The following is a 10,748-nucleotide window of genomic DNA, read 5'->3' as shown; positions in this document are numbered from 1 at the left end:
TGGTTTTCTAAGCCAATTTTGTCCAGCATGGATCTCTCTCTGCTTGGTTTGAACATCACTGGCTCACAACCTGCTGTTTCTCTGTTAAGGTCTTATTTTACTTTTTTCTTTGCATATCAATAGCTTAACACATGGTCTGACACCCAGTAGGCACTTCATAGTTGCCAGTCTTTCGGAATTAAAGTGCTTGAGCCTGGCAGGGAGGGGACAGCATCACAGAAGCCTTGATCTGGAGACAGAATGAAATCCCTTCCTTTTTACAATGACAGAAACTGAGACCCAGGGAGTTCTAATAAAAGTGTTCAATCCAATAAAATAATCAACAAACATTAAGGAAGCACTTGCTATGTGCCAGGTACTATGCTAAGACTGAGGATATAGAGGAAGGCACAGTCAGTGCCTTACAATCCAAGGGGAAGACAATACTACTATGTACACAAAAAAAGCCATAGGCAGGCTAAATTGGAGATGTTCTGTGAGAAGGCACTTCGATTCAAGGAGGAATGGGGAGGACTTCCTGCAGAAGGTGGGACTTGTTTCAAACTCCAGCTCTGACACTCTCCGGCCTTCAGTTTCCTTGTCTACAAAGCAAGGATTTGCACCTAGCAAGTGCTTGCTAAATGCTTGTTAATTGATTGAGGGATTTCGACGAGAAGGCCTCTAATGCCCCTCCCTTCTACCCAAGGAGAGAGGAGGAGGGAGGAGGAGGAGGAGGGATGCAGAACGGTGAGCGAGTGCGCTCCAATCATCAACTTCCTATCCTTCCTTCTCCAGGGTTAGCTTCCCGTCGGAGATTGGTCCAGAGGCGCCCCCTCCTTCTCCTCCCTTCCGCACCCCCCCCCCCCCCCAGCCGTCTCTCTGAAAATGAACGGTTGCACCTTGACCGAAGAGGGGCCGCGATGGAGCGGGGGCCAGTCCCGGCTGGGGCGCCCAGGTGCCCCCCCTCCCGAGCGCAGCGCCTGGTCTCTGGCCTGCCCGGGCTGGAGAGCCGGGGGCGGAGCTGGCCGCCGGGCTGGAGCGCGTCCGTCCCCGCCCCTCCTCCTCCTTCTCTTCCTCCTCCCTCCTCCTCCCCTGCTCCTCCTCCCCGGCTCCCTCTCCCCTGCCCCTCCCCTCTCTCCCACCCTCCTGGCCCGCCCAGGAGCGCGCGCCTCCCAGCGGAGGTGCCTTTGCCTCCCCTCCTCTGCCTGCCTCTCCGGCGCCGCGGTCTCTGCAGCAGCAGCAGCGGCGGCGGCAGCAGCAGCAGCTGCATTAGCCAGAGCAGCGGCAGCGGCAGCAGCCCCAGCCATGGCGGAAGTTCATAGACGTCAGCATGCTCGGGTTAAAGGAGAAGCCCCCGCTCGCTCCTCCACTGCCAGAGATGAGGAGGAGCTGGGGATGGCGTCGGCCGAAACGCTGACCCTGTTCCTGAAGCTGCTGGCCGCCGGCTTTTACGGCGTGAGCTCCTTTCTCATCGTCGTGGTTAACAAGAGCGTGCTCACCAGCTACAGGTAGCCAGCAGCCGGGCGGAGGCCGGCTGGAGCGGCGGGGCGGGCGGGCAGCGGGCGGCGGGCGGGCGGGAGCCGTGGACTTTGCGCCGCCGCTGCCAAAGTTGAAGATTAACAAAGTTCAGCCGGAGCCAGGCCAGGGGATGGTGCCTTAACTCGTGCGCTGCCTGGACCCGCCTCTGCCCAAGCAGCGGCAGCAGCCGGCGGCCGCCCATCCCCTCCTCTGCATTCCGTCTGCCATGGCATCTCCGAGTTGTGTTTGCTGGTGCCCGTGTGTGCGCGGGCGTGTGTGGGCACGGGGCAACCCTAACTCCCCTTGGCTGCTGCTCTGCAAATGTCACCTCATCCCCCGGGCCTGAGTTTCTTTAAGAGAGGTGGAGTTGGGGGCGAGGGGTAGGGAGGAGTAAGGAGTGAAATTTTAATTTGTAACGATTTGGGAAAGATCCTCCCCCGTGGCTTTCTCTGCAGAGCCCTTTAAACGGGAAACCACTGATCAATGGCAGTGAAAGTGACCAGTTACCTACTACTGGGCAAACTTGCTACTGAACATTCTGTCTGCCCGGCCGTGGGAAGGGCTGATTGAAATGGACATGGAAGTCCAGAAGGCTTAGAAGGGCCACCAACGACAACCAGATCCAACCACAACAACCCGGCCATTCTTTCTCCAGCTCGTCTTTGCCTTCACAAGGTGCAATCACTATGTGACCGTGGTTGCTTTAGTAGATTATTTTTTCAATGATTTTAATCTTGTTTCCTGGACTTAGGCGGGTATTTTTACTGAGGCTGGGAAAGCGCTAAGCTAGTAGTGGTATATCTCAACTTCCTGAGGGCACCAACAGACATTGCAACCACACAAGCCCAGGCAGGTTGCCACCCAAAGCTACCAAGTCGGGGTGGTTGCTTTGCCCCTTGGCCCAGGCAAGTGTTTCAGCAGGAAATTCAATGTTTGTCCTTTGCTGAAGGGCAAAACATCTCCTTTGGCTTATAATGATCCTGGATCTCCGTTGTAATTCGAATGCTTCCAAATGGTGCTGTTAGCTTGCTGACCTGTTTTTTTTCCTTCTCTTCCCTACCATCTGCATAGATTTCCATCCTCGCTATGTGTTGGACTTGGCCAGGTTAGTTGGAATCTCAAGAATTAAGTGATTTGTAGTGTTTCAAATCCTGGATAGGTCTTTCTTGTTCAACAGTGAATATTTGTTCTTTGAACAGATGCTGGCGACCGTGATCGTCCTCTGGGTGGGAAAGGTGCTCAGGGTAGTAAAGTTTCCTGACTTTGACAGAAATATACCTCGGAAGGTAAATGAACCGTCAATGAATGAAGAGTCGTCTTGAACCATTGTTCCTCTCTATCTCTTCTTTACAAACTGAAAACAGTCAGCTTTGAACACATCCTAATTTAAAGTCGGTTTTAATCAAGGTGAAGGATTTATTTAATAGCATTTCAAAAAGGAATCAAGTTTTCTTTTTTGAGAAGTTTGGTTCTGTTTTTAATTAATTCTTTTTTTTTTTATCAGGGAGGGCAATCCGTTTTTAAGTTCCTCTAGCCAGATGATCAGATATTGTATGCCTTTGTTATAGCCTCAATTTTCTTAATTCTGCCTTTTTCTGTTTCCTTATTAAGATGGAATAGCATCCTATTTTCTCTTTACATACAAGCACAAATTGTATTTTAGACAAGTGATGAGGTTGAGGGTTCTTTGTATATTTTACCATTTTGCAATTCTCTACCTTTTCTTGGAGGTAGCACAGAGCTGGGGGAGGCTTGGCATTGATTTGGTGACTGGGGGTGGGAGGAAGCTGGAATTACGTATGCACACTCACCTCTGGGACCAAGCTGAAAGAGGCTGATCTCATAAACAAATGAGCTATCTTTACTGATTGAGTGTTGTTTTCCCTTTGACCTTCTTTTCTAGACATTTCCACTACCTCTACTGTATTTTGGGAACCAAATCACAGGACTGTTCAGTACGAAGAAACTGAAGTATGACTGAATGTTCTCCTCTGTTTTCCCAGGGAGATTAATATAGTGTATGACTGTGGGGCAGTGGAGGGCATCATGGTGGAAGCAAGACTGGATGGTTCTTGGAGGCACCATTATTTAAAAAAAGATTTCTTGGTTATTTTTTCACATGCAAAGATCACAAGAAAGGGTCGACTTGATCATAGATCATAACGATAGAGCTTTGGGACCCCAGAGGCCATCTACAGACAAACCTCCTCCTTCTGAAGAAGTGGAAATTGAGGCATGGAAGAGCCCATAGAGCCATCTGATTCAACTCCCTCACATTACAGATGAGGAAACGGAGGCATAAGAATGTCCTAGAATTAGAGCTGACAAATTTCAAAGGCTATATAGTCCAACCCCTTTATTTATAGATCAGGAAACTGAGGCCCAGGGAGACAAGGTTACTTTCCCAAAGTCACAAAAGAAGGTGATATTTGAACTAGTGCTGGGCCTGAAATCAGAAAGACTTGAGTTGAAATTCAACCTCAGACACTTATTAGCTGAGTAACTCTGAGCTTAACCTCTGCCTTACTTTCCTCATATGTAAAATGGGGATAACAATAGCACCTACCTTCTGGGGTTGTTGTGAGGATCAAATGAGATAAGATTTATAAAGCCCTTAAAACAGACCTGGCACATCACTGGCTGTATATAAATGCTAGATGTTTTAATTGTTAATGTTATGGAATCAATGCTCTTTCCACTGAGCTGAAGGCTGCCTTAGGGAAGGAGTAGGTGCTCAAAGTACAGGGATAATGCAGTTGAGACATTTTCCATTTCATTCTTATGAAGGTTATTTAGAGCAGACATTTTGCTTTGGAGTGCTTGTATCAGTGTATAAAAATAACATTTGGGGAGAGGCTGGTGAAGACTAACTTTGTTCTCCCCTCCTCCCTTCCTCTCCCACCATATGAGGATTTAAATGGACTCATGCAAAGCCCCAGTATAAATATCTAATTGCTGACTTACAACTTACTGTCAGTCAGTTGGCAAAGGCACCTTGTCCTCCTTGGTGAAGAAAGAGTATCCCTGTTCCCCCTTAGGCCTGCCACACCCACTACCCGCTCCTCTGACTGAAAGGGGTCTGTGTGGTTTTTAAAGATTCAAGTATAAAGAATACCCCTTGAAAGAGGCCTGTGACAAAGGCTACATCTCGCTGTGGCAGATCATTGGCATCCTCCCTTGACCTTGTCTTGGGCAGAAGTGACGATGTGAGAAAATGACATGTCTCAGGCTGCTTGGAAGGAGGAGGTATTGGAGATGATGACCATGGAAGCCAGATTATTATGGCAGAAAGCTGTCTTTGTAGATTCAGACCTGGAAGGGACTTTATACACCATGTAGATCATTAGTGTCAAACTCATGGAGAAAGGATCCCTATACGTGCATAGAGTAGGTAATTTTTAAAAAATATTTGTATTTTCAGTTCCAATTTCTCACCCTTCAGTCCTCCCCTAATCACTGAGAAAGCAAGAAATATGATGCTGTGGGTACAAATTGATTCAGAAAACCACATATTAACGTTACTTATGTTTACTATATTTTTATGAATTTTGTAAAATATTTCCCAGGCACATTTTAATCTGGTTTGCGCTGTACTTGGGCGTGGGCCCATATTTGACAAGTTTAATCATGTTTCTCAAACTGCTGAAGGAGAAACTGAGGTAAAGAGAGGTAAAGGGACTTGGCATCATGGATGTAGGAGTCGCAGAGATGAGGAAAAGAGGCCAAGAGAGGTGAAATAATTTGTCCAAGGGTAAATTGGGACAGTGGATAGAGTGCCAGGCCTGGAGTCAGGAAGACTTCTCCTCCTGTTTTCAAATCTGGCTTCACTTACTAGCTGGGTGACCCTGGGCAAGTCACTTAACCCTGTTGCCTCAGTTTCGTCTTCTGTAAAATGAACCGGAGAAGGAAATGACAAACCACTCCAGTATCCTTGCCAAGAAAACCCCAAATGGGGTCATGAAGAGTCGGACATGACTGAACAACAGCTCAGTGAATAGCAGAGCTAGGATTCGAACCCAAGTCATAGATCTAGAGTTGGAAGGGACCTCAGAATTCATCCAGTCTAATCCCCTTCTTTTCTAGAAACAAAGCTGATGAAAATGAAGAGACTTGGTTTTCTGAGTTCGAATCTAGTATTGGTGGTGTTTCCATAGAGATAGATTGAGGACGGCTACAAAGATAGGCCTGCACACAGAAATTTCTCCTGAGCGCTGACTGTTTATAAAGATAGTTGGATAGACAGAGACGAAGTCCCCAAATACCTTGGCCCCTTCCTTCCAGAAGCTTGATGTCTAGGGGAGGAAATGAGATTTGGCTTTTCAAAAGTACACAAAGGGATGGGAGAAATGTTGGGTGTTAGAGAAGTGTAAGCAGGGCTCTGGGAGTCTTAGGTCTTAGGGCTGCTTATACTTGACCAAGAGAGAATTCAAAAAGGCTGCATCATCCTCCCTGTGACCACATTTACGTAATACTTTACAGAAAAATAATAAGAGCATGTTTTTTTGCAAAGCACTTAACAGATTATCTCTTTGATCTTCACAACAACCTTGAGAGGTGGCTGCTAGGATTACCCCCATTTTACAAATGAGGAGACTGAGGTTGAAAGTAATTTGCCCAGTGTATCTAAGTTAGGATTCAAACTTGTCTTCCCATCTCCCAAGTCCAACACTCTCTCTGCTATGACAAAGGAGGTGGTATTTAAGTTGGTGCCTGGAAGGATAGATGGAAGTAAAGGGACGAACATGAGTCACTGAATAAACAGATAATTAAAATAATGACCAGAAGATTGGATATTAAATTGGTTAATTTTCATATTTTAGGTGAAGATGGGGTGGTTAGGGAGCAGTACTCAGGTGGGTACATTGGGTGGGTCAGTTGGGTTGAGATTGCCAATATGGAAGGAACCAGCCAGCTTAGCAGAACCAGAGGATCATTTGCCTTTTGTCATACAAGAAAAGCATCACCTTTATTTTGCCTTGTGGCTTTTCCTTTACAGTTTGCCGATGTTTACAGTCTTGAGAAGGTTCTCCATTTTGTTTACAATGATTGCCGAAGGAGTATTACTCAAGTAAGTTACAGTTCTAATGTATCTTTTCTTGTGTCTTAAGTCTTTTGCAAATTTTATTGAAGCCATTTGCTTCTCACAGCCCAGACTTTTCCCAACACTCACTCCAATCTGCCAACCTTGCTACAAAGAAAGTCCTCCTCCCCTTTGTTACAAAGGAAAACAGTTAAAAACAACCTAACAGCACCCACGTTAGACAGTGTATACAGCATTCAGCAGGGAAGCGTATTTTATCATCTCTGCTCTGAAAACGTTAATGTCATATCAGTGTAGAAGATGAGTATCTAAACTTATCTTTTCCTGGCAATTGCTGTAGTATGTGTAAAGTATTAGTAGTGTATTTCCTTCTTCTTTTGCTTAGCTCATGCTATGCTTTAGACCCGTGATTTCAAAGTAGAGGTCCTCTGAGGTCCCTTAGGGATCCAGGTCAAAACAATTTTCAAAATGATATCAGACGTTATATTAAAATAGGCATATTCAAGAAAGCTGCCCTTTCTAATTACATATCCATGAGGACAGATTTTCATATTCTTCACCCGAAACAACATATTGCAATAGATTGAAGGCAGAAGCAGATAAGAGAATCCAGCTGTCCTCTCTTAAACTAGACATTAAAAAGATTTGCAAAAATATGTAAAACAATGCCACTCTTCTTACTAATTTTTTTCCTTGAAAAACATAGTTATTTTTCATAAAAAAGTACATTAACATTTAATGAATTTATTATTTTTTTAAATGAATTGATAAATATTTTTTGAAATGATCAGGTTTAATGTCTAATGTGATAAATATTTACAGATCTATAACCTGCATATACAAAAGTTTTTTGGAGTCTTCGGTAAGTTTTTAACAGTATAAGGGGCTCTTGAGACCAAAAAAAGATGAGGCCCTCTGGTTTAGGCATTCAGAGCCATTGCTATTGGGAAAAGGCAATAAATTTAGGATTGAAAACAGGAGCTACTTTCCAGAAACAATTGCCAGGTAAAGACAAGGTCATATTCTGATTTAATTTTTATGACCTGGCTTCTTTTCTTAAAAATGTGATTTTAGCCTTGTCCCTTTGTCACTGCATCCCATTTTAAGAACATTTAATATTCAGACATCTGAACTCCTTCCTTTCAGAAAAATAAGGGAGAGGACAACTCAGGTGTTTGTATTAGAAGAAGAATTCATGTTGCTAAAGGATTTGCCCCAGAATGTCTTTAAATACCTGGCCCACTCAGGAGCATCAAATAAGTGAATAGATAAATATATAAAAATAATTTAGTAAGTAGTAAGTAAATACATAAAACTATTTAGTTTATAAAAGTTCAGTCGGCATACTATTTTTCTAGAACACAGCACATGCACAAAAAGAATAGTATACCTTGCTCTAGCCTCCCGAAATGTAGCAAGTCCAAACAGGATTCTAGGATCAGGGATTTAGAACTGGGAGATCCCAGCAGGGTCTTCATCACACAGTGTTGCTATTGCTGTGTACAGCGTTCTCCAGGTTCTCTTCACTTCGTTCTGCATCAGTTCATATAAGTCTTTCAGGTTTTTCTGAAATCATCATGTTTGTCATTTCTTAATAACACAATAACATTCCATTATAATCATATACTATAGCTTGTTTAGCCATTCCTCAGTTGATGGACATCTCTTTGTTTTCCAATTCTTAGCCATCATAAAAAGAGGGGTTATAAATATTGTTGTGCAAACAGGTTCTTTTTCCCTGCCCCCCTTTTTTCTGTCTTTGGGGTATAGAGCAGGAGAACATTGTACACAGTAAAAGCAACATTGTTTGATGAAGACCCTGCTGGGATCTCCCAGTTCTAAATCCCTGATCCTAGAATCCTGTTTGGACTTACTACATTTGGGGAGGCTAGAGCAAGGTATACTATTTTTTTTTTTTTTTGTGCATGTGCTGTGTTCTAGAAAAATAGTATGCCAACTGAATTTTTATAAACTAAATTGTATGCACGGTTTTATAGACCTTTGGGCACAGTTCCCAATTGTTCTCCAGGATAGTTGGATCAGTTTACAACTCCACCAACAGTGCATTAGTGTTCCAGTTTTCCCATATCCCCTCTAATATTTATCATTTTCCTTTTTTGTCATATTAGCCAATCTGATAGGTGTGGGTTGTTTTAATTTGCATTCCTTTCATCAATAGTAATTTAGGGCGTTTTTATATGCCTATAGATAGCTCTGATTTCTTTGTCTGAAAACTGCCTGTTCATATTCTTTGAGCATTTATCACTCAGGGAATGACTTGTATTTTTATAAATTTGGCTCAGTTCTCTATTTATTTGAAAAATAAGAGCTTTATCAGAGACACTTGCCCACCAGTCATTTTTCAGGCCATCAGTAGCAATTGTCTTTGCTAAGTGGGTCTGCTAAGGGAAGGCATGGGGCTGGGATGGGGTTAGGTAGCAGGAGGTAGTGGGTAGTAATTATTGCATCACAGTGAAACAGATCTGGGAAGTTGCAGAGCAGAGTTTTTAATCTTTTTTGTTTCCTGGATGCCTTTTTGGTGGGCTGGTGAAGCCTCTGGACCCCTTCAAAGAATCATACTTCTAAATGCATAAAATAGGATTACAAAGAAAACCAATTATATTGAAATAAAGATGTCATTTTATGTATATATAACTGCATATATGCCTATATTAAGAAATAATATAAGTATCTTGGAAATATAACCACAACTTTTTTTTAAAATTTCTAGGAAGACCTTTTCTTGGGGCATTAAGATGACCGTTTTTGCGATGATCATTGGAGCATTTGTAGCTGCTAGGTAAGGTTTTCTAGTCCTTGGACTATCAATCAATCAATCAATTATTAAGTGCCTACTATAAGCCAGGCACTGGGCTGAGTTCTGGAGTTTAGCACGTAGAAATTATCTCTGGACAAAAGACTTCTTGCCATTTTTCAGAGGGAGGAGAATCCTGTTTTTGTAAAGTACAACACACCAACTATTTTCCAAAGACTAAATCTTCCTGAATGCTTTGAGATCCATAAAACATTCAGATTGACTTGCCTCAAGGCTCTGTGAGCTTCTAGAGGCAGTGTCCTGATTGAGAGTTCGAGGACCTGGGTTTGAATTCCAGCAAGTTTGAATTCAGGCAAGTCAGTTACACTCTCTAAGCCTCAGTTTCCTCATCTGCAAAATAAGGGGGTTGGATTTCATGGCCCTTAAAGTCTCTAGTTTGCTCGGAATCAGTAATCCAAAGCATTTTCTTCTATTTCAATAAATTCATGGTGATTCTCCTAACTACACCTACTGGATTCTGTGTATCACCGCAGTTCACCCACTTCCCATTGGCATAGAAATGTAGTTTATAAATATGGGAAGAAAGTGTGAATTACAGAAATGGGAACATTAAAAATGAACGAAACACATTTGTATGTGTGCGATTATTAATGCTACAATCTGACCTGATGGAACTGTCTTTCATGGACTGATAAGATTTGTAAAAAGCACTTAGCACAGTGCCTGGCACACAGTAGGTCCCATACAAATGCTTCCTCTCTTCTTTTCCCTCCTTGCCCTCCCATGTATTACCTCCCTGAGCCTCCTTGAAGCTCAATGGTAAGGGTGAGGGTGAGTATGACAAGTGCCATAGAGTTTTTACATATAGAGACAGCATATCCAGCAACCCTGGACTTCATGCTGTTCCTCACACTCAGATCTCCAATCTCCATGCCTTTGAACTGGCTGTGTCCTATGGATGGAATGAGCCTCCACCTCTTGAAATACCTGATTTTTTTCCAGATCCTTCTCAGGTGTCCCCTTCTGGAGGAGGTCTTTTCAAATGCACTGCTTCTCACCTTTCATCATGGTTTTTATCTGCTGTGTGTGTGTGTGTGTGTGTGTGTGTGTGTGTGTGTGTGTGTGTGTGTGTGTGTGTGTGTGTGTGATGTCCCTGGCCTGGCTCCCTTTAAGACCCAGCTAAAATCTCACCTTCTAAAGGAAGCCTTCCCCAACCCTCTTAGTTCCAGTGCTTTCCCTCTGCTAATTCCTTGTTTATTCTGTATGTAGCTTGCTTTGCACAGAGCTGTTTGTATGTTGTCTCCTCCTTGCAAATGGTAAGCTCCTTGAGGGCAGGCACTGGATTTTGTCCCTGTATCCCCAGTGTTGAGTACAGTGCCTGGCATATAGTTGGCACTTAATAAAGGTTTATAGCTTGATTGACTGATGTACATA

General features: G+C 43.5%; 1 protein-coding gene across 1 annotated transcript in view; it reads left to right on the top strand.

The window, feature by feature from the left end:
• The first annotated feature begins 1,052 nt into the window (after positions 1–1,052).
• SLC35D1 (solute carrier family 35 member D1) overlaps positions 1,053–10,748 on the top strand; it is a 53,551-nt gene continuing 43,855 nt past the window's right edge. Inside the window, exons 1-6 of the mRNA XM_072649784.1 lie at positions 1,053–1,487; positions 2,569–2,602; positions 2,697–2,783; positions 3,401–3,468; positions 6,494–6,565; positions 9,270–9,338. Of these exons, the coding sequence (XP_072505885.1) occupies positions 1,285–1,487; positions 2,569–2,602; positions 2,697–2,783; positions 3,401–3,468; positions 6,494–6,565; positions 9,270–9,338 (533 nt within the window). The 5' untranslated portion in view covers positions 1,053–1,284. The remainder of the gene's footprint in view (positions 1,488–2,568; positions 2,603–2,696; positions 2,784–3,400; positions 3,469–6,493; positions 6,566–9,269; positions 9,339–10,748) is intronic.

Source organism: Notamacropus eugenii, chromosome 2, assembly GCF_028372415.1.
Source record: "Notamacropus eugenii isolate mMacEug1 chromosome 2, mMacEug1.pri_v2, whole genome shotgun sequence".
Taxonomy (NCBI): domain Eukaryota; kingdom Metazoa; phylum Chordata; class Mammalia; order Diprotodontia; family Macropodidae; genus Notamacropus; species Notamacropus eugenii.
Note: the sequence above shows the minus strand (reverse complement) of the source record. Positions and strands in the feature narration are given on the sequence as shown.